General features: G+C 40.3%; 1 protein-coding gene across 5 annotated transcripts in view; it reads right to left on the bottom strand.

The window, feature by feature from the left end:
* Window positions 1-25,045, bottom strand: part of negr1 (neuronal growth regulator 1) — a 176,734-nt gene that overhangs the window by 93,574 nt on the left and 58,115 nt on the right. For all 5 annotated transcript variants that reach the window (XR_004106248.2, XM_036007007.1, XM_031307112.2 and 2 more), the window contains exon 2: window positions 13,263-13,501. Coding sequence is in view for 4 of the 5 variants with exons in the window: in XM_036007007.1 (XP_035862900.1) it covers window positions 13,263-13,501 (239 nt within the window). In the remaining variant the exon portion in view is untranslated. The remainder of the gene's footprint in view (window positions 1-13,262; window positions 13,502-25,045) is intronic.

Below are 25,045 nucleotides of genomic sequence, written 5' to 3' on the forward strand. Positions count from 1 at the left end.
AACTGTCAACTGTCATACTTTTCAAAGTGCCCTTGATAGCTATGATGAGTATCTTTTAAAATATACAAGTTTGGGCTTTCTCAAGAACCAACCATCATCAAAGCAATGTGCAATACCCTGTCTTTTTTCATCCATTTGTAATGACATCAAGCTATTACCTTGAAATATTAATACGTATTTCTGATTGTGTCATCAGGTAGAATAGAAGCCTGACATTTTCAGTGAAGTGTCTGTGAACAACGTTTCGTGGACAGAGGGTCTAAACAAATTCATGCACTGTTTGTCCAACTCGCTCTTCCTTTCTTTCTCTGTCTCTCTCTCTCCTGATTTATTTTTCTCATTGGTGAGTCGCATAAGTCCATGATAAATAGCACTGGCTGCCAAACAATTCAAGGTTCAAGTGCTAAAGAGGATTAGTGATTACTCTCAGAGGGTGTGTGTGTGTGTGTGTATATGTGCATGCATCTGGTATGTGCACACCCACAAACACTGAAGGTGTGTGCATACAGTATGTGTATTGTTGTTTGTGCGTGTCAGCTGCCACATTCTCGGATGGTGCCCGGTATCAACTGCTTTTCTTCCCAATTCTTCCCATGGGGCTGGTAGGAGAAGATTTGGACTTAACTACACTTACTCTAGGTGATACAGGGCAATTTGTACCCACTCAGAGCTTTGGAAAGGCCAAAGTTATGACTATTTAATACATTGCTTTTTTTTAAAACCCTGAGCTTGTACTTTGCAGAATAGAGATGTCTGTCTGTTTGTTTACGGTGTTACTCTAATGCACTGATTGTTCAAATATTGATGTTCATCTAGAACATCAGTGATCATTTTAAATAAGAAAGTGTCTCTTATCTGCTTTGCCTGGTTTTTGTGTCTTTGATAATACATCCTTTGCCACGCTGGTGTATAAATAAAGCTGACCACTGGATTCTCTAACAAAGCAGGAGGGCTTCTGCCACTGGACCCTAACACCAGAAACACACTGCACGCGGAAGCGTCGCGAATAGCCACGAAGCGGAGCTATTTTCATTTCGCCACCCATGTTATCCAATCTGTCCGGCCACACCAGCTGCAATCAGGCGTGGAGCGGCCGCGCGATCAGGCACAAATCTATGCTTCACGGCTATTCGCTGTGCTTCTGTGTGCGGCGTGTTTCTGCAATAAAAAAAATGCGGTTTGCACTGCGCTTGTCGCTGGGTTCAGCGCACATCCACAGCACGCCAAAGTTCGGCAAGCTTGCGCTGCTTGACGCAGGGAAATGCCGTCGTCGCACTGCGCAAGCCATTGGAAACAATGGGTTTCAGAGCGCAGCACTGCTGTTGCCATCTTTGGTCTGAAAGGCCCTTAAAGCAGCTACAAGTCAGGGAAGTAGACTGATGGAGGAATTTTTTTTGCTGCTCTTTAATTGCACATTGGGCAAAAGATACATTTCAGGGATGAAACAGGCGGGCGGCACCCCACTGCTGGTGGTCAGTTCGCATTCAGGGTGATGTATGCAACAGTGCTGTAGGGCCAGGGAGCACAGCCTGTGATATTTATCTGCCCAATTAAGGCCAGTGTATCCCTGAGATGCCTGCCAATGCGTCAACCCCAGCAAATCTGTTTCACAGCTATCCCTCTGTTGATGAAGGTTGTATTGTATGATAAACACTGCCTCAAGGACTGTGCTTGGATCCACATAGAAGTGAAAGAGTCTGTTTTGATTTATACCTCTGAGAAGTCATGGCCTAACACCACTAGTGGATGAAAAAAAAAAATGTCACTCTCAGTTTGTGGTGGACTACCAGATGAACCCGATAGAAGAAAAGTAGCCATGACAGTAGACAAGACCATTGTCACCAAATATAGTATCCGACCAAATGTGAAATATGGTCACAATCTCCCCTTCTGTTACTGAGATATGGTGTTGAATAATGGCCGAAAAAGTGTAACACATTATGATGTCATAGTGAAGTTGAACTTTGACCTTTTGGATATAAAATATCATCACTTAATCATTTTATGCTATTGGACATTTTTCTGTCGCCGGCACAGAGGCATAACAAGACTGCAACAAGGAAAATGAAGGCATTTGTGTGGGTGGTTAATGCTTACAGATGTTGTAATTTAAGAATAGACATATTTTTTAAACTATCATGACACTGAAAAAGATATGGATAAAAACAATCAGGGCTTATATCAGACTAGGTCTCCAACTAATTATTATAAATTAATCTTTGATTGATTGATTGATTGATTGATTGATTGATTGATTGGACAAAAACAAAATGTTTCAGACAGTTTTGTCTGGCTGAAAGTCCAACCCAGAGATACTTACTATATTATTTTAGAAAACCAGCAAATAATGACATTTGAAACCAGAACGGACGCTGGAGCAGTTGATTTTCTTTTCATTTCATCTTAAAAATTACATAATCAATTGGTTATCAACATAGTTGCCTTTTAATTTTTTTGCCAGACTAATTCATTATTTGGCTAATCATTTCAGCTTTATATCAGACACCTTCCCGTTGTCAATCATCAAACAGTGTAAATCATTACTGATTCACCTCTATGTTACAGTGTAAACAGATATGCACTACAAATTAGAGGAGGACAAGAAGACTGCAAAGACAAAATTGATGATGACCAATGATTGATGATGGCCATACTGGACAATGTGGAGAGAGAAAATGTCATACCAATATAAACTCAACTAAAGATATTTTGGTTATTTATATTATATTTTAGCCTGGTTCCAGACCTCCTGCCCACATCTCCTATATTACTGTACTTGAGTGTTTGTCGACAAAAACTACCAGGCCAATCAGAGCTTTGTAGGTAGAAACAAGAATGCTCCAGTCCAGATCTAGAAAATAGTGACAGAAAAATGGCCACACAACAAAGTGTGGATGAGTTTGACAAGGCGCTTCCAGACACAACTCTTTCATCGGCATAATTCAGTCCCTCCAGGATTTCGTGACGTCACGATCGCAACTATTCACGCGAATTCAACCAATCACCGTGAATTTGGTGCGACTCGCAATTTTGACCAATCACCGCAACTTTTCCGCAAATTTGACCGATAACCTGAGTTTCCCGCGACTTCAACCAATCCCAGCAGTCCCACATGCCAGACTTTGCGTCAGTATGTGACTCTGAGAGCCACTGACCAAGCGGGAGTGAGAACGGGTTGAGGTAACACACGTACGTCGCCAAATTCATTTCCTTGTTTCTGGTATGAAAACGAGACGTGTGTGTGACTCTAACATCTCACATTTCCCAACAAAACGTACAGCGAAAGACCGCGTAAAACATTTCAGACCTGTCAACCTGTATACATTTTAACATCAATGTACGCTGTAACAAAAATGATGAACAAAAAACAGGTAACTGGATTAAAGGCCTAATAATAGGCCAGGTTCCCTCTTCACAAAAATGTAGGCAATAGGTTTTATTTTTAAATAATAATGTTATTAGACATTTCTTTGCAGGCACCTGTAATGCAGCGTGATATTTTTACTGACTATCATCACAGTTCTGCACGCTCCATGACAACTTCCTGTGTTTTTTAATAAATATTTACCACAATCAGCAACAGTGACAACAGAGATGAACATACCCTGCCCATTCATCAGGTAAGCATAATTGAAGTGGGACAGCGTCCAAGAAAATTCTTAAGTAGTAAATCTACGGGTTTTTTTTGCTTTGGAACAATCCCATTACTATAATCTGAAGCTCATTTTGATGTACAATTGTAAACATGCATTTCAAAGTACAAAGAGTACAAAAACATCACCCTGCTATTCCCTGTGAGTAAAATAGGTCCAGAATCATCATGCAGAAAGCAATCAAGCTTTCCATAATGGATCGCTCTGAATTTGAGATGAAGAAAACTCTGCCTGGTTAAATGAAATATGGAAGAATAAATGTGCAGTAGTGACAGTGTGACAGTCTACCTTTACGTTAAGATGTGTAACCTGTAAAGACTATACCAAGTGTACATAAAATATATAAAATGCCTAAGTTACTCTCCACTCGTGTTGTATCTATTCCCTCTCTAGAGAAGAGAGACGTGAGAGCTGAGTGGCTGACCTCTGTCCTTAATCATTTTAATTAACCATGGCTAATACCAGCCATTTCCGTGATGAGGAATCACATTAGTGCAAATGCACAAACACACAATCACCTACCCACACGTGCATTAAGAAGCACATGTGTATTGTTGCATGCACACGCAAATACATATTAGAGGACAGAGATTTACAGGGAACTAGATAAGAATTCACAAACTCACAACCACACACACACACACACACGCACGCACGTGCGCACGCACACACACACACGCACACACACACACACACACACACACACACACACACACACACACACACACACACACACACACACACAAATGACAATGATTAGTGACTAACTAAATGTCAGGGGCCATAATGGCAAATCTGTTCCTTTAGACACACTCATATTCTCTCTACTCTTTCCCTGCAATATTAATGGCAGGCCACGTTGTTTTAATGCATTATTATTCCACTGAGACTCTTGATACGCAGTTATTCCAGCTGGGGACAGCAACACCAATTCACTATCCTCTTCTCACAGCACTTAAAACACCTACAGTCTTGAGTTTCACAGTGTTTGTGTGGTGTGAATAGTGTGAAGCCCAAATTTGTTTATTTATTATTAAATTATCAAACTTTCAGTCTTTCAAAGCGGCATCAAAGGACAATAAAATGTATGTCATCCCAGCCACACTGCTTTACATATTTTTCTATGAGACATATTATACTGTACATGTAAGCTTTTTGCAAGAGGGGATTAACTAGGGGATCAAGCCCAAAACTACAATACCCACTTTACATCTGTCTTAAGAAATAAAGTCTGCACAATTGAGGGTGGACCTTTATCTACTGAAATGGCTACTTAATTAGGAGGATGACTTCATCTGTTGTTAATTTGTTTTTATAACACGTATCACTATTATAGGAAAATGCCAGTCAAATAGCAGTATTCAATTTTATTGTTGGTTGAGTCACAGAGCCTATTGACAAAATGTCCTGCTACATTTAAATGAAATATAGAAGATTTAACATTAACCTGTTTAAGCTACTCAACATCAAATTTAAATGGGTAATTGTTTGACCAATATGTTCACACAGTGCAATGTGTTTCTAATTGAATACAGAGCAAGAAACAGCTAGGTTGCAATTATGCTTAAACTTTAGAGTATTGATATACTGTAACTAATACTCAAGAGGAATCCACAGCAGTAAATGAGGGAGAAATGTCATTCAGAAGGTGTTCATACTCTGGATTAATTCAGAGAACTGTGTTAAAGTGTAGTTGACAGGACTGTTTTTCTGGACTTTTAAGTGCACCCAGCAATTAGTGAGAGGGACAGAATCATAGCATATTAAGAATAAACTGCGATTTCCTAAAACGTATTGTGCCCACACTCTGTAATTATACTCTATCTCTGTCCTGACATCAAAGAGAGAGAAGACGACCTGGAGGTTTAACCCTGCATTTCACTTCTTGCTGAGAAACACTCTTCCAACACTGAATCACTCCATGGGCGTGGGTGACGAGTTTTCACTGTGGATCCGCTCTGATCCATATTAATGTCCAAAGCATTTTCATTCCATACAGGATTATGCCTCAGATTTTTTAAAACTGTTAATCCTATGAAGTACTACATCACACTGAGGCATCTGTAAAGTCTTACATAAAATCATTTAAAGATATACTGCTGTTCATTTCGATAGTGCATGATCCTGTGATAGTTTGGTAGCAGATGCATGCTGGGAACAGTCACGATGTATTCATATAAACTGATTCAATATGTCTGCAAGATTCCTCTAAGCTCAATTCCTTGGCCTAGAGTTTTTGAGTTTTCAGTGATGAAAGCTTGAAACACATTACCAGTGCCCATGTAAGCAGTCACTGCTGAAGGGATGTATGCCTCTTTCCCCCTCCTCACTGTGACAAGATATTCTTAGATGAGGTGCTGTGCATATTTAATACATTATCACATCTACAATCTTAATTAACAGAGAGGGAGGAAAAAGAATGGTGGCTGAGGAGGAGGGTAGTCATGTGTAGAAGGGTGGGTTGGGCCTGATACCAATCTCTCATTCCTCTGTATCCTACATCAGATAACGGTCAGAGTAGACTGTAAGTAGGTCAGTGTATGCATGGTGGAGATGAGGATATGCAGATGAAGACCAGGGGTACAGTAGAGAGGTAAAACAAGAAGAAAAGAGCTGGGCAGATGTGGACCAGGAGTCGGTAATGGTCATAGTTCATAGTGTTGTCAGTGATATCACAGTTTTACTTAGTAATCAGGGCACAGCCACAAGGCAGAACCCTCTCAGTTTAATCGTGTTAAGTCAAGTATTTAAAGAAAGGGTTTAACTGCTCAGCAGTTACCCGTGCCAAATGTACCTGGAGGAAAACAGGGACCCTTTAGGTAATTCAGCAGACCCCGATGGCGCTGATGATTATTGCTTTTGGCTGAGATTATTTGAGAGACCGATTTAGGCACCAGTAGGTGTGGCTTGTGATTAACATTTTTACTCCCTAAATGATACAGTGTGATGCTGCAACAACACTTTTGCAATACATACAGTATGTAATATGTAATATATTAGTTGAACTCCGTCTTCGCATCACTGTACAGAATATTAATATTGTCATAGGTTTCTCTGTATCTGCTGGTGTATCATACTGACTCTAACCTACTGTATTGCAATGATTTATTTTTCACCACCAGCATATAAAGCGTTGGATTTACTTAATTTGCAACAAGAACGAAGAGCAAAAATAAAGTTAATGTTTTAAATTACACACTTATCTGACGGGCGCTGTTTAATGGCAATGAAGGTACGCGGGGGGAGGCACAGATGCAAACGTCTAATTTGTTGAGATGATACAAGGTCTCTGAGGGGGATAAATGTCACGCAGAGATTAAATGATTCTGAGAGATGAGTAAGCAGACACAGCTATATCTGACCTCCTGCCTCTAATGCAGCAGTTTGTGATTCATGTGTTAGAAAGTGCGACGATAACTAGAAATTCCTGTTGCTGTAAAACTGTTGTAATGTTCAGGTAAGGGGAAACCCCCATGGGATGTGATTAGAAAGAAATATGTGTGGCTCCAATGACAAAATGAATGGCTATTTCCCATTGCCATTAACAGTTAGTTAATAGTTAGAGTTTTTTGCTACAATGAGGGCAAAATAAAAGGAAAAACACACGGAAAGAGGCTTTAACAATTACTTTCAGTTTTAGAACTTTCAGTGGGTTCCCGAAGTCATCACTAATCAGAAATGTATGATTTTAAGGATTTATGAAGCAAAGTGCTCCATCTCCATCATCAGTATGAATGCAGTTTCAACATTTGCATTTTAGCATTCTTCTATTCTGTCCATGCCCCAAACACTTAAACATGTAGAAATAAATGTGTTGGCAGAACTGTAATGCCATGACCAAACACAAGAAAGCCCTGCAAAGCAGCACTGCTGACATAGATATACATTTCAAAAAGCATAATTGCTTGGAGGGTGAGCTGGTCAAGGACCCTACCGTGCACCTGAAATGGGTTGAGACCATTACATATTTCCATACATATACAGTAATCCCTTCTTGCTACCACTTTCTGTGTTGCTCCTCATGGTGCACTGTCTAGCAAAGCAAAAGTGTCAAAAAAAATCCAATGCCATGAAATCCTTTTACTTCAACTGTAACATTCGTGTTGCAGCATTAATAAATGTTGTATGCTTGGACTGAAAAGCCCAGATTAAAGTGTCTGGCTTTTTTTCTTTCCTTTCCTTTCAGCAGATGGAAAAAAAACAGCACGCTCCCAAAAGCCTCTGCAAAATGACAGAGCTACTCCCTTGTTACATCTCCTCTGTAAAGAAATCCCTCTGTTCTCCATGAGTGGGCCTAAGCATGTGTGTACACAAGTATTGCACAGTGACAGGTAATGATTCACAACACAAAGAGTTCTGACAAAGCAAATGCACAAAAGTACAATACGGTGTGCAGTTATGCCAGTGCAGCACACATATGTTGTAGCCGTACATGAATAAAGAAATGACAGACTGGCTGGCAATATACTGAACCAAATTTTTAACTACCTTGAGAACCCTGTCAGAGATGTGACCATAGGCATTCATCAACTGGAGTGAGTCCTCTGTATTTCGGCATACTTCCTGCCTGCAGCTTACACTCTGATACACAGCCTCAACGGCTGGCGACCCATTTGCCTGATGACTCCACAGTAGCAGATTTAGAGAACACAATCATAACACCATCAAGCTTTGCGAATAGCTGATAACAGTAAAAGTACTAAGCATATTATGGAACTCTATGTTCAACTTTGTTTTCATACTGTTATGTCCAATCATCTCAGTGACCATCTCTTTTTGTTGTTGTCACTTTATGATGTTTTGGTTTTCTTGCATCACTATCCAAATATTACTCTGGCTTCAAGACTCCTTGTTGTAAATGTGTTTTGAAGCTGTAAGTATACTGTTGGTCAGGTGTTAATACAACGTGTTATTTCTAAGCTTTACAAATAAAGCTTGTTTCTGTAGAATAAAAATGCCTGCTTCACAGGATAAGTGATAGAAGCCTCTAACTGAAATTACCAACATGTTACATTTGTAACAGAATTGGTATTTGTAGGTCAAACCGTTGCCAAATCTTAGGCACTAGGTCACATCCATCAGGCATTCTTGGCATCGCGAAACGTATTATAAAGCTGACAGCTGGAACATTAGCTTCGGTTTGATTGTGGCCATATGGCCAGTGGCGAGGAACTGTCATGACCTGAAACACCCCTGGTAAGATTCTCATTACAGAATGTACTTCAGAAAGGCAACATCTACAAAAACATGATGGTCCTGTAGTGACCATTACTGCCTGCCGAGCAGCTGACTACGGTTTATCACACGTATATTTAGAGGCACGGTGCACCTGTAAATGTCGCTGAAGCAGAGGTAAAGTGACTGAGCCAAAGCAGCTCTGAGTGTGAATGTCATTATTTTGAACTCAGCCACTCCAGTCCACTCACTCACTCACTCTTAGGAGTGTACATCAGGAGAGAGTTCCACTGTTTTAACAGATGGACAATGAGGCAATTTTGACAGAAGGAGCACCATAAGTTACAGAAAACAAGCAAGTGTACATTGTTGGGGCATCATATAGCCAATTCTGTTGATTAATCCATTTCTTGTCATAACCCCTGAACTTGCAGTTATTTAAAAAAAAATCTTAGGGTGTTTCATGATACTCCAACAGCAACTAACATCTTGGGATACACTGATATGACTTTATTTCTCCTGATCCATTAACTCAGGGTAGCTGCTTTTGCCAAGAGCTGATATGATACCACTCCAGCGCTCTGTTTTTTTACAGACGTTCTCCATGATTGATCTTTGTTAAATGTGACCAAATCTAAAGTTACTTCATCCATGTAATGTTTCAAAACGGCTTCCCTACAAAAAGTGCAGAAATTATAGTTCTGAAAAAACTACAGACCATTTTTGATAGCCATTGCTAACCTGGAATGACATTGTCAACAGTTACGCAGCAAAGGCCTACTACTGCCTTCACATCAAAATACATTTATTGTGAAGCACATGCAGGATGGGATGAGTAGCAGCAATAACTAAGCTAGGGCTGCAGCTAACGATGATTTTCATTGTTGAGTAATCTGTCGATTATTTTCTCGATTAATCGATAAGTTGTTTGGTCCATAAAATGTCAGAAAATGGTAAAAGGCCAATCAGTGTTTTCCAAGTCCCAAGAGGACGTCTTCAAATGTCTTGTTTTGTCCACAACTCAAAGATATTCAGTTTACTGTCATTGAGGAGAAAATATTCACATTTAAGAAGTTGGAATCGTAGAATTCATTTTTTTTTATTATTATTATTACCCAAACTGATTAATCAATTCTCATAATAGTTGGTGATTAATTTAATAGTTGGCAACTAATCGATTAATCTTTGCAGCTCTAAACTAAACATCAAAATTAGTTTGATGGATCAGTTTAAATTGAATGGATAGGTTTTGAAAGAGCGACTTCATTCCCAAGGAGGAAACAAGGGGAGAAAAAGAGAAAGAAAAAGTGCGGTGCAGAAGGAAGGGTTGTTCACTTAAGGGAACTTTACCAAGACGCGAGGCTGTTGATGGACACATTGGCAGTGGAAGAGATTGCCTCTGTGACCTTTCAGCTATGGGACAGTCGCTTTAAGTGCAATAGAGCATTGCATTTATATGTTAGGCATTGAGCTAATGTGTACCTATATCAATAAACCATTAGTGAGCCAGTAAACTTTCAGGGTCTTAGAGGGTTTTAATTATGTGACCCTCTGATAATGGGACAGGCTTGTTAACCTCACCTCCCTGAGGGGGGTGAGTTGAGTTGCACTCTTATCATCAGCCACGGTTCTGCCAGTTTAATAGACAACAACATAAACAAACACAATGGTTCGAAAGGCCCCCAGGGCATGTTCAAGCCAAACCACAGCACCACCCAACACCCACTCAGTTTTATAGGTACAGTGAAAGAAGATGGATGTTGGCATGTGATAGCCAGCAGCTCAGACAATATGGAATAACAAAATGAGCTGAAGGCTCATAGTGTGCTATTTGTTGATGTTTTCTCAACAGGTATGAACACCTAACACAGTAGACATAGAATTACACAAGATATTCTCATTCATCTGCCCAAGATGTAAAACTGGTATAGGTACACTGCTACATTTGTTCTGTCCCGGCCCATGTCTAAATTCATTTTGGACCGCTATACTTAATGTGCTTTATGACATCACGGGTACACCCATCCCTGCATGACCAAGAATAACCCTGGGCGATACATCTTTGATAAATGTCAATAAAAACAAACTCAACTTGCAATGCATTGAACATGTATAGCAATGCATAGGTAAATGACCAACCACCTGCATCTGCTAGATTGACAAATGAGTTAGCGTTATGCATACCAAATGACAAGATAATGTATAACCTGAAGGGAAAGCCTGGAGAGTTTAAACATATTTGGGGTGGTTTTCTAACATACATACTTACATACTCCTAGCACAGTACTCCTTTTATATTCAAATAAGGATTGTATCCAGCTGTCAATGTGTGAGCCGAGTTGAGTTTTATAGTTGTTGCTATTTTACTTTGATCAGCTCTTTTGCAATCTTGTTTTTTTTGTTTTTTAAATCACCTGTACTTTTTTTTATTTTTTACTTTGGATAGCTACATACTCGGAAGAAATTGGTGGTCGGACCTGGAGGTATGGGTGGGTGGTTTGGATGTGTGTGGGAATGGGGGGTGGGCTATGAAGGGTGGATGAGGGTGGAATGGAGGGAGGGGTGGGCTGATCTGGCATCTAGGAATCATATGCTTGCATTTTTTAGTCCTAGGGCTGTTATGTCACAAAATAAATAAAGATAACAAAACAGGTACAAACTCCTGAGAAGGTAAATGATGATTTGTTTTGACTACTCTGTTTGTCCCCAGTGAAATCTGCAACCTCGCAGAATGACCGCTGTCCAGGTTGTTTGTGAATTGATGTGACTTCTTTTTTTACAACCTCTAGTGTTTTAGTACCAGAGCTATGCAGATAAAGACACAACAAATGCTTTAAATTATGTTTTAGAACAAAACTAGACAAACTGCATGTATGATCACCCCCCTAAAATAATTTTCATGCACTCACTCCATATGTCATAATGGCAATACCAGCTGGAGAGCTGTTTGCACATTGCACAAATCACAGCTCGCACTTCTACAAGCAGTGTGTCTGACCCTTAACTTCTTCTATTAATACTACGCTGCCTGTGTGAAAGTATGCATATTCCAACATTAGTTTCTTTTGAAATACTAACCATGGCTAAGCATGAACTTGTTATGCATCTGATATCTTTTCAGGGAAACATCAAGGGTGTTAACAGTGGGCAATGAATGCAGGCTCACAATTTTGTCAAATAATCACTGAAGCTAAAAAACAGAAGGTAAAAGAGTTTTCATTTGACAGGTTGTCTGATAACATCATTAATATTCCAACCTAAACATATGCAGAGCCAAGTGGACCATGCATGCTGTAACTCTTTGCATCAGCCTATTAAGGAAATAGAACATGGCACTTGGAAGATGGATTTTCAGTGAGGGGCTGTTTTCCTGCTGCTAATCTACAGTCTAAGGTATCAGCATACAAACCCAGTCGCCACCCTATTACCCCAGCAAGTAACAATTAGGATGCTGTTGTCAATTAGCTCTCTGTGTCCACAACAGCATTCTTAATGTCCCATAAAACACAAATACACCTATTGACCTTGTGGATAAGGAGATCCACAAAATGAAGTCCAATTTGGACAGCCTCTCAAGAGCTCAACGGCATTTGTATTGTGTTAAAGGCAGAAATTCAAAGCTTTAACACCTGTTAACAAATGCAATGCCATACAGTATACAGCACTAACTATACAAAATTAATTTAAAAGTCTTAAGACACACATCTTATTTGTTTCCTGCTGTGACAAACCCAGCGTGTCTTGATTAAAGCTACACGGTCTGCTTCCAGTCATTTGAACCAACAAGCTTAAAAACTAAAACAGAGTGGGTGTTGGGTGGTGCTGTGGTTTGGCTTGAACATGCCCTAAGTGCCACGGGCACAACACGTACCCTGCAATGTCAGTTTGCCTTCACAGAAGAATGTTCTTTGCTGAAAAGATGTTGTTTTATTATTTTATACAAAGAATAGCTCAAGCTCTTGTTCTTACTCCGAGTATTAGAGAATGACAGGCATTTTTGCAGCACAGATGGTGCCAGATACAACTGTGACCATGAGGTACATGGACCACACAAGACATTGTTGGATTTGTTATAGAAGGTCTGTTGGCTAACTGATCCGTGTAATGAATGTAAAGTAACAAGCAAGATGTTAGATTAAAATAAGGCCAGAAGGAGGAGGACAGAAATCAGAAATAAGATCAATTATTAATCAAAATATCACACCCACCCATCAAATAACAGACAGCATGCCACATATAAGGTGCAACAACAACAACAACAACAACAACAACAACTGGAATCCATCAGTAACTACTAATGGAAAATAGGATAAAGCATTACAATTATTATTTAATACTAGTGCATACAGTATAATCACACATACAAAGAAAATGACACACACACAAACACACAGACAAGTGCCTTTCAGAACAACAAGGACTACCTGTACGCACCTTTTACAATTAGGTTGAGGAGCTTTGGCCGTGGGTTGCGCTCACTCTGAATGGAGCATGTGTACTGACCGTCGTCAGATACATCCACTTTCTGTATCTGAAGGCTGTACTCATGTTTGTCTCCAACGCTGGACACGATGGACACGCGTGGGTCCGCAGACCACCTGTCGTTCCCTGCGAATATGATGCTTGAGCGGTTCAGCCAGGCTCCTTTAGAGATCCCATCCAATAGGTAGCACCTACAGTGACAAGAGACACTTCAGTTAGACCTGGAGACATGCTTGTTGTCTGACTCTGAGAAACAACTGAGTAAAGTAGGCCTACATGTTTTAGAATGTGTCTTGTTTGCCGACTGAATACTATTTTATCCATTAGCGATATTGCTGTTATATACTGAATATGAAGACCTTGACCTGCGACTTAGAATAGATGAAGTCTGTTAAAAGATATAGATTGTACAGCAGTCATCGAAAAATACTCATGTAGTGTAATGGGTGGACAAAAGAGACCAAAGGTGCAAAGACATGGAAATAGTATAGGATGCTAAACACTGACTGTAAATACATGGTACAAATAGTATGTGTGTTTTATTTACTTCACAATTACAACTCCTGGCTGTATCTGCACAGTTTTTCAATGTGATCCCCAATGAAAAGCAAAGGCCTTCAGTCCAGCCAAGTATTTAAACATCCCTGGCTCTGAATAGGCTGTATTCTAGGACCAGACTATGGTTCCTGTGTGACCATTAGGCCGGTTTCGTGGCGTGAGCGTGGTGTTTCTGTTGCATGTCAGTTGCGTAGAATTTTTCTATGTCTTTTCACACCAGAAACGTGTCTGGCGCGGCGCTGCTGCTGCTGCTAGCCTTGTCTGTACACATGTATGTTTCCCATTGATAAAATGCACTCAAGCAGTAGTATACTTCATGTGTACATAAATATATACTGATTTGATTACAGCAAAGACAACGCCGGCAGTATTCGCGGCAAAATAGGCTACAGAATATTTCGTTCTGTATTGACAGGTACAATATTTGAAAATCGATTTTTTTTTTTAATTACATTCATATCTGTATTTATATCAAAACCTAGAGACTTTCAAACATCAACATGTCATTTATTATGTATTCGTGTCAAAATGACATATAAACATCTTTTCCTATTTTATTTTGCCTGGAAATGCTTCTAACATGCTTGCGTGTCGCGTGAAAAATAGGCGTCGGTCCTATTTCTAGCATGAACGTGTGCATGCTAGAAATAGGACCGATGTACGTGTCACACGGGCAGTGTGAAAGCTCTAACCTGTTAACATGGGAGCCGAAATAAAAAGGACACGCCACGCAGCTGACACGCTCACACGACGCAGCCAGTGTAAAACGGCCCTTACTAGGGCCCAATGACATCCGTGATACGGAAAACACGGACGGAATCATGGAATCTACTCACAAAAAAATTCTCTTATACACGCGGAATCGCAAGGAATTTGCATAAAACAACAAGCGTAGCAAGGTCTCTACCTAAACCGTGGCCAAATGGCATTGTTAAACATGTTGCCTAGTAACCATACCTTGAATATTCACGTTGAGTTTGTTAGTGGGAAAAAAAATGGCGAAGCGAGTGGCTCCTGATAAGCTAATGGTGGCAAAAAAAATTAAGAAACTCTCAATTAAATACCGGGCTGAACAATACCCCAACGACTACTATGACTCTGGACAACAACTGTAAGTTTTGTCAACATACTGTTGACTGGACCCGCAAAGAGACATGTAACGACCATTTGAAATCAAAAGTTCATCTCAAGAACAAAGCTAAATCCACAGCGGGCAAATCCCTCCAGGTTACCATTGAGGCAACAACAAAATCAATAGCTGCAAGGCGTGAGTTTGTGCAAGATTTTGTTGCAATGTGTGCTGAAGCTGACATATCGCTTGAGAAAATGAAGAAGATACGTCCGTTTCTAGCTAATTGCATGATGATGCTGGGGTCATGTTGTCAGAGGGCAGTTGTTTTAGTCAACATTCCAGCACTGTTTGGACTAAGGAAATCACATCATATTCTGTGACAAATACTGTAATAATGAGTAGGAAAAGAGGCAATCAAGTTTGGCTCTTTAGCTGTTGTGAACATGCCATGCAGACTGCCAGCACTTGTAGAAAAGCCACCGAGGAAATCAGTTTGGCACTAACCACAAAGCTCTTTACCCCCTATGCCAAGAAAATGTCCGTCAGGAAAGCGGGTAGAGGACAATGGTCTAGTCCAGGTTGGTCTTGTGACAAACAATGGAGAACAGATAGTAATAAATACAACACGAGAGAGCGGTCCAGGTCCTTTGGAATGTCCACACAGACCTGTCGGTTAGTTAGCCCATTGACCACCTAAGCTGTAGTGTTTCTAGCCCTGAGAGAGAAAGATGTACTGAAGGAGCCTCAAGGCAAGCGTCATTCCTTTTCTGTTCGTTCTTTTTTTTAATTACAAAAACTTCAAGTGCAAATTCAGCAGTCATGATTATTGAAACTTGTGAAAATATATTAAAATGACATAAATAAAGCTAATTTAGGTGCATGTTCTGCCTCTGAGAGAAACAGCGGAGCTTTAAAGTGTAGCGAGGCTTGCTACCTACCTCAACGATCACAGGCGTTGTTGGGACCATCGAGTAGGTTAAACATTATCTTTTTCAAGCAAAGGGTTTTCAGCCAATATGTGACTCAAAGACAAAAGACCCAGAGACCATGTGGTCTTTCAGACAAAGGATCTTGGCCTACGGTAAAGTCCACATCCCTTGCTCCAAACTCCTAAATGAAGGAAAGGAGCTAAGAAGAGTAAAATGGCGTCAGGGAGGGGCCTGCAGATAAGGTTCGACACCTTCAGCTTCACTTTGACTCTCCCATTGGTTCAGAGGTACCATAAAACCAGCATGGAGCCAGGTCTGGTGGCCTGAGCTATAAAACTCCATGTCAACCCCCATTTCTCGTCTTTTGCCCTGTGACTTTGGTCACTACAGCATGACACACAGAAATCTCAGCTTTCCACCTCAACTCCAGTTGACGACAGGTCAGCACAACAAGTTTGTGCTAAAACTTCCATTTTTGAAACAAAGTGGACTTAATTTCAGTGCTGGGAGCACCGTGGATCCTCTGAAACCACTCGCCAGTGTTTTCATATCTGCAGGAGAAGGAAACAACGTTTTTCTTCTCAAGTCGACTCTAGCTCCCTTCCTTCTGCTCTTTTTGGAAGGAAAGCTTCCTCTGATCTGCTGACGAGCAGACACGGACCCCCGTTTCTTTCGTGGAAACCTACGGACAAACGGACTGAACACACAGTAAGAAGGCTTACGTCTGGGCAGAGATAAATAGTGTGTTTTATTAATGAGTAATTTGCTATTGCTGCTACTTTGTGTTACCATTAATGTGATCTGATTAATACAGCGCTACTGCTGCGCGTGTAATGTATTAATCTAGGATTGTGACCGCTGAGTCAAATCTATTCTGTGAATGTACTCTGATCACGGTGCATTGTTGATATGTTGTGTTGAATATGTAGCTAGCTTGTTCAGGCTGTAAATGCTACTTTCTGCTTCTCCCACTGCTGAGGAGTTTTAGGTACTGTTAGATCCAAGTATATATATCTTTCTTTCCTACTTCTCTAACCTTTCTCTTACACACACATATATGAACACATAGCTAGTTACACACACGTGCTAAGGTGAACAGCTGGCCAAACAGCGAGTCACATAAACTGCAGAGCGCGCACCGCTCCACAGTTCTGCGCTCCTGTGTCTCCCTCTTGTCAACCACACGTGTGCAGACACGTTAGCTTAGCAGCTAGCCTATTGTTGGTAGCACATAGCTTAGCCTGAATGAGCTAACAGCTAATCTTGGGCCTAGCCTATCAATACCGCCCTCTTGGGGTGAAACAGTTTTGTTCAGCTCACAGGAGTAGCCATTTTTGTAGTCTTTGGCTAGACTACACCTCATCAACCCCCCTAATCTTTCACACCCACACACACACACACACACACACACACAGAGGGTCTCCCCACATGCTGTTTTGTTTTTGCTTTGTTTTGTTGTACTTAAAAGAAACGTATATTGGTTTTAATTAATCAAAGGATTATTGATTGGCCATTGATAATTTTGAAGTTAATAAATTCTACTATACTTTAATTAGCAGTTGTTTGTGATTATTTGTGTATTATTGTATTAATTGCTGGTTAAACACAGGTCAGTGCTCGGATTTCACCCTTCCACTGACAAATGAGACTATTCCACAGTTCAATATTGGCCCCTGAAGTTTCAGGGTGGTGCCCCGTTTTGATTGTTTGTTGATTTGATAAAGTTATTAACAACCATATTCATAACTTTATTAATATTGATAAACATCTTTGATAATATGCCAATAATTGAATCTGTACACCTACGAGTACCCAACAGCGTTCAGTGACTAATCATTTAACACACTTTGGTGGGACCGCTGAGTGTGCCAGCTTCAGGCCTGAACATTAATGCACAATGCACCTGTGCTCACTCAGGCCCCAATCACTGATGTGAACAACTTGTCAACAACTTGCTGGGCTTTTACCATTATATCCTTGTTAAACAGGGTAACCACCAACACATGTTTATCTCCACTGTAGCTGCTATCGATTTCCCGGTTTTCTCACCCAAAATTGTCCTCAATGTAGGCTTGAAAGGTGGCTGTTAAAAAGTTAACTCCTTCAAAAGAGCTCAGAAGCTGTGGTCAGCTGTCAGTTACGATGTATCTATGGTGACAGGGTTTGTAAAATGTCCAGAAGGTCTCAAGCCACTCCTGCAGCATGTATGGTTATATACTGCTGACCACATCTGCTGCTGTCTGTGAAGAAGGAAACTACAAACCTTTAACAGCCACCTTTCAAGGATGGATTTGGGATTAACAAAGCCGTAATGCCAGACGTATGGCGGGAGGACACTTCACCCGGCCAGCATCGCTACTTGGACTCTTCTCCTTAATCTTGATGAATTAGTCCTTGATGTTCTTTCACTGTTTTTGCAGTTTGCAGTATCACTGCTGAGTGTCTTTCCCACTCTCCCTCCCAAAATTATTATTGTTACCTCACTGTCTTTGTAATCTCACACCAAGGAGTCGTACAGATGCCTGTATCTATTCACCACCTCACAGAACTGTGTTTCAAAACAGGCCATTTTTACATTAGCACATTGTCTGAGGTGTTGTTTGTTTCTGCTATATTATAGGAATAGGACCTACATTGAAACTCATTACAAGTCTGGCATGAGTTTGACGACCCGGTGGGATGGATATAGGCTGCAAAAAAAAAACAATGGAAGAAGACATAGATTCATCCAGTAATGTGATTTAATTGGAGTTTTAATTGTCAGTGGCCTAAGGCCGGCTACACACTGGCTGCGTCGCGTGAGCGTGTCAGCTGCGTGGCGTGTCCGTTTATATTTCGGCTCCCATGTTAAAAGGTTAGAGCTTACACACTGTCTGTGTGATGCGCACATCTCGAGCCGCGCCGAAAACGCATGCATGCTAGAAATAGAACCGATGCCTATTTTTCACGCGACACGCAAGCGTGTTAGAAGCGTTAAGCAAAATAGAATACAAAAAGATGTTTATATGTCATTTTGACACGAATACATATTAATAAATGACATGTTGATGTTTGAAAGTCTCTAGGTGTTGATATAAATGCAATAATAATACAAAAAAAAATGGATTTTCTAATATTGCATCTGTCAATACAGAACGAAATATTCTGTAGCCTACTTTGCTGTCAATACTGCCGACGTTGTCTTTGCTGTAATCAAATCAGTCTATATTCATGTTTAACACGGTATTTCATTTTATCAATGGGAAACATACATGTGTACAGACAAGGCTAGCAGCAGCAGCAGCACCACGTCAGACACGTTTCTGGTGTGTAAAGACAGAAAAATCCACGCAGCCGCCACCCAGCTGACACGCAACAGAAACGCCACGCTCATGCCACGCAAGCAGTGTGTAGGCGGCCGAAATCTGCCTGACACATTAACAAACTCCCTGAAATCAGTCAACTCGATATGTCTGCACACACACCAAAACACCAGAGATTCAACGCTGGTTTACTTGAGTATGTTCCCTCTAGATTATTTCTAAGTCACTTTTATTTCCCTTTGAATCATTTCTCATCCTGCTTGTTTTCACTAGAAAGAGAGGTGTTTCATCAACAAGATAATTTAGCTTGGACTGTTTACCTGCTTGTCATATTTACAGATAAATGTAAGCCAGAACAGATCCTGCTTAATGCCAGCGTAAAGAAAGGATTTAAGTGATTCAAATCCTTTGTTTTTTAAGATATTTTAAGTAGTTGGCTTCATTAGGTTTGCCTTGTTTTTCCAATTTCTTTGAAAGGAAAAAAATATTTAAATATCTTTCTTTCCACACTTGGATACTTTCTGTGCAAAGTCATATAGGGATATACCATGATAAACACAGCCATTACAAACATGCTACATCATGTACTTAAAGTATGAGTATAAACTGGAAACCACAGCAAAGTTATGTTATCAGCTAGGTATTTCTTCTGCCACATTTTCCTTGTTTATCCCCTCAATCAGGCATAGCGGCACAAAACTGCTTAACACCTATGATGGGCTTTGCTTTTATCAAGCCCCTTTACTCTAGGAGCCCACCAGGATACAGACTTCCCATGGTTTATACAAAGCTGAGGTAATTATTCCACAGACCTCAGAGCATCTACTCTGAAGCAGCTTTGACATCTAAAACATGCACTAATTGATAGTTTTATTTATCCCTGCTACTGACGAGTGACTGCAGAGGAACCAGGCTCATTACGAGCCTTTTTTTTTTCTTTTTTTGGCTCACAAATAACATAGTTCAATTCAAACCCCAGTGATTATGACAATGTGCAAAAAAGGGATAAGCTGGTGTTTGAGCACCTCACATGAATTGAGAATAATAGCAAACCATTAATTACAGTATGGCAGCTGGTAAGAGAAGCAGCACTTCTTCAAGCTCTTTGATCGGATGCCATAATTAACACTGGGGCATCAGTCTGACCGACATTCTTATTTGCTTTATACAATTGTTTACTAGATTCCTCAACTGTAAATATTATTCCTCCACAAATCTCGTCTTGCAAACATATTTCAGTGTTTCACAGTCTAGCAGTTCACATTCAGACGTTTTTTCTCTACATTTGGCAGAAGAAATGAATCACTTCTGGATGAGTCCCTCTGTAGTCTGAGATTTGTTGTTATGTAACAGTTATATAATCAACATGCAGGAAGTTTAAACTACAATCCATGCAGACACCATGTAAGCTCATTATTATCACAATGTTTTTGCTGACTCAAATTAAAAGGGAAACAGCACAACGTCAGCCTTATAGCTGTACCTATTTTCTCCAATAAATACACTTGTGATAAGTGAAAATGTTGAATAAGGCCCATGCTGTTTCTTGTTTTTCCCCTTTCTATTGTTAGCTTTTTTGCAAGAATAAATCAGCAATAAAAATGTTTTGGGCAGTGCAGGGATGGCCAACACTGAAACACTGACAAATTATTACCTTTTATCGTTTCTGTGGCCCTAAAACCAAAACAATGAGCTGAAAGATGGTAAAACGCTCCATAAAGCTGAGGGAAACTGCAGGGTCAGGTGATAATATTCTGAGTTTGTCACTAAAAAACGACCAATTTCACACTACATTAACTCTTGTTAATCCATTATTAATATACAAATATGGATCAGTGCAGCTTTAACTTCAGCATATCATTTGGTCACTTTGAATAAAAAAATGGATTATAGCTACATTTAATAGGCTTATTAGGCACACTAAAGGCCAATTTCTTCTGCAGTGCAGTGTCAGTAGACAAAACTTTGTCACATGACATGGCAGAGTGAGACAGAGTGCATTGTTACTATAGCAACCAAAGGCCAAGCCCTGCTGAGGTTTCCTGAGACCTGCATAATTTGAAGAAGGGGAAATATTTCATGTTTTTATTAAGAAGGGAGAGGAGGACAACACGGTTGCTGGTACACTGTATAACAAGGGAGGTACAAAAGAAATCTGAAAACATTTCACTTCCAACCACAGCTTGTCTGATACAGATGATCACATCTGTGAGTGTTCAAAAAAAGCAACACTCAAATCTATCAGCCTGTCAGCCCTGTATCATTTCTGTCCTGCAGCATGCTGAATGACACTTAATCACTGAAGTGTAAATCAAGCTTCAGCCACTGAGAAGACCACCTGGAATATTTTAATTTCCAGACAGTGTTGAACGGGAGTACGTCGGAAAATAAGTGGTGCACAGTATCATTGTAGTGGAACATCTGCTTTAAGACAATGCTTTTGTGTTTCAGTTAATAGCATCACCCACTTAACCAGGTTGAATGAAATAAGTGTTTTGAAGAGTATAATGAGAGAGTCATACAGCCATGTAAATGGAAGAGGAAAAGCAATTAATTGTGAAGTCAGGGAGGGATGTTTCATTCCATTTTAGCAGTTTCACACATAAAAAGAGAGATGCTGTGATGACTGTACAGCACTGTAAGCTATACAACCTTTACAACGACTCAATGCCCTCAACAGAGCTCAACTGTCCAATGAATCCTCAAATGAGAAATTGCATTTCACACTGACTGACTGGATGATGAAGCACTAGTGAAAGGGGACTAGGTGTGATCAGTGTGTGAAAATCCCAGGTTTTTTCAGCTGTGAAGTCAGAGAATTCTTTTTTTATAGAGTGTGAAGGTGCTTTATTTATTAGTAAATCATAACAGGGATGACTGAAATGAGAGAGGGTGAGAGAGGGTGATATAGGTAATATATAGGGCTGTAATACATTTTTCATTATCAATGAATCTGCCAATGACTTTCTTGATGAATCGATTAATCATTGGCCTATCACAATTTCCCAAAGCCCAAGTTGACATATTCAAATCGCTTGTTTTGACCAACAGTCCAAAAACCAGAGCAAATCAGTTTGCTGTTATAGAAAACTAGAAAAACCAGCATCTCGTCACATTAACAAATCTTAAACCAGTGAATTAGTTTTAGTATTTTTGCTTAAAAAAAAAATGTTTTGAGTTTATTCTTAGCAAAAACCCCTTTGTTCGATCACAAATATGTGCTCATTCATGTGTAATTACTTCCACCAACTAATCAAAGTATTCTCGTACGCGTAGAATCTGCCATCTAGAATCATTCAGAATACATGCGAGCGAGTCGCTCGAATGGCGGCAGCCATGTAGCACCTCCATCTTTAAAATACATTAGCCAAAGAGGGACATACCTCCGCCTTTCGCGCTTTTACACTCAGTGGCACCATGACAAATGCCAGCCGGGAGATTACTCGCGACTGCCGGCAGATTTGACAGCCTGTTGAAGATGGACGATCACACCTATTCTCGAGGACATGTAACGGAGTCGCCTCGTCATCTTTGGAGTGTCTCTTTAGTTTTTCTTTGCCTAGGCGGTCTCACCGATCCACTGCCACCGGCTCTGTCTTTTGTTTTTTCTTTACCTTAGTTCCCTCTTCCTTCAGCTTTCCCTCGCATCAACTGATCTCTGACTCTGCTCACGGAGAAAAATATGTAGCCTACGCTGTAAACATTGCCTTACACTATTAATCTCGTGCAATATACAGAACGGACAAAGTCGTACTGGAAGCCATGTTAATCTTGGCATACGGCCACCGTAGGAGTTAAAACGTGCTCGGAATGGGAGAGGCTAGAAAGTAATATTCAGTTGGTTGTCATATACAATTTCACCGCTAGATGGGAGAAATTCTTACACAATGTAGCTTTAAGCAATTCATTTATTAAAAAGATTGTTGCAAATCAATTTTCTGTCAATCAATCGATAAATCAAATAATAGTTTATTACTAGACAATACCATGTAAAATACTTGAATCATAATCAATTCATGTAGCAAACTACTAAAGGTACATTTGGAAAGCCCTAATCTCAGTGTTGTGCAAAAATAAATACATTACAATACCTTACAATACATTAAGGGCCCTATTTTCATGGCAGCACCAGCGCAAACAACGCACCCACAGTTTGGAATTTTCTTGACCTTGAAATCGGCTTTGCCAGTCTGTGTGGTGTATTTTGGTGCACAGCGCACGATGAACAGGTGGGATGAGAGGCACAAAATGGAGGGAGTTGTTGGTATTTTGGTGGAAAATATATCTTAGATGTCAATCTGCTGCCACTTTGGAGATTTTATTAACAAGAGCAAACGAAATACTTGGAAGAATCATATCTGTTGTCCACAGCTGCTTATAGTGTATAAAAAGCTTCTCCTTCAGTTCATTAAATCCCTGCAGCTATCTGGAGGCAGCAGAACAGATATGTTGATAAATCTGCAGATTTGAGAAATGCCGTGCCAGTGCGTGGTGCCATTTCGCACAACGTCCACTACGCAGACAAGAACCTGATTTCCCAGAGAAGCCGGTTCCTCATTTATTGAGCTACAGTGATCATGCGTCCCTATGATTGGCTCTGTTGTTTCATGAGCGCTGAGAACAGTGATGTGACAGATTTGTATTCACCTTCACTGCTGCACATACATGAATCAAAATAGCAGGTGCGCTTGGAGACGCCTACACAGTCTGTGTGCCCCAAGACCTACCACTTTACACTTGTCGGTGCACTTGCGTGATTAAAATAGGGCCCTAAGTACTAAAGTTAGTATTTTGTACAAAATGAAAGTAAAAATGTATTGACAGAAAACTAACTGGCAACTATCTTTGTAATTGTGATGATCGTGTCTATTCCTAATTTAAGTATTTTTTGGGGGTGTAGCAGTGGTGCTCGCTCGTCCCTTGAGCATAGGTTCAGGTTTGTGTCTGGTTGCTTTAGGTTGGGTATTTTAGGGGTGGGGTGTTGAGTTGTTGCAGAGAATGAGGGAAAATGAGGACATAGTTTAGAGCTGTGCAACCAAGGTACAGAGCACAGGCTCTTAATCCCTAAAATAATCCTGTCGACTGTGGCCAGAAGGACACATCTGAAGCCTTCCAGCTATAATCCACACAGACGAAACCAACACCTAACATCACAGACACAGAGAATAAAAACTGTCTCATAGCCAACAGAAACTCCCAAATCTCACATCATGTGTGAAGACTTTGAAGGAGATCTATTTTGTATTTTTTTTTTTTTTTATTTCAGTATCATTTGTGTCTGAACTGACACTGAGATGGAGCCGTTGAATGAGGGAAGAAAGAAGAAGAAATCTTCAGACCCCTGATTACATATAAAACCAATGCCTCCACTCTGTTGTTACCATGACAGTTATTACAACAAAACCTGTACAGCATCACCGTGTCCCCTCCAGCTTTGGGTCCCCTCAAGGTGCATCTGCCCTCGTTCCTGCCAGTGCATACAAATGAAGTGACCCGTGCTTGAATAGCTTTGGTTGAATGGTTTTGTCTTGTTTCACATGCGTGAAAGCAGCTGAGTCAAAGCCGTCCACAATATGCAACTAGGAAAAAGTCATCTCTCACGTGTAAACAATAGCGAGAAGCTTTTCCCTCAGTTCCACGCCTCACATGTGCAAGATTTCACAAGCTGTTAATTTCAAATTTGAGCACAAGTCAACACCAGTCTTTCCACTACAACTAAGTCATGTACAGAAAATCAGCCAAAGCTCTACACGAGTAATCTCTGGATTAATTCACATTATTGATTCTTTTTTTCAAGAATTTACATTGACTGAATGAATTCAACATGCAGTGAACAAAAATGAATGGGGCTTATAAATTAGTGGTTGAATAAAA

Source organism: Sander lucioperca, chromosome 11, assembly GCF_008315115.2.
Source record: "Sander lucioperca isolate FBNREF2018 chromosome 11, SLUC_FBN_1.2, whole genome shotgun sequence".
NCBI lineage: Eukaryota > Metazoa > Chordata > Actinopteri > Perciformes > Percidae > Sander > Sander lucioperca.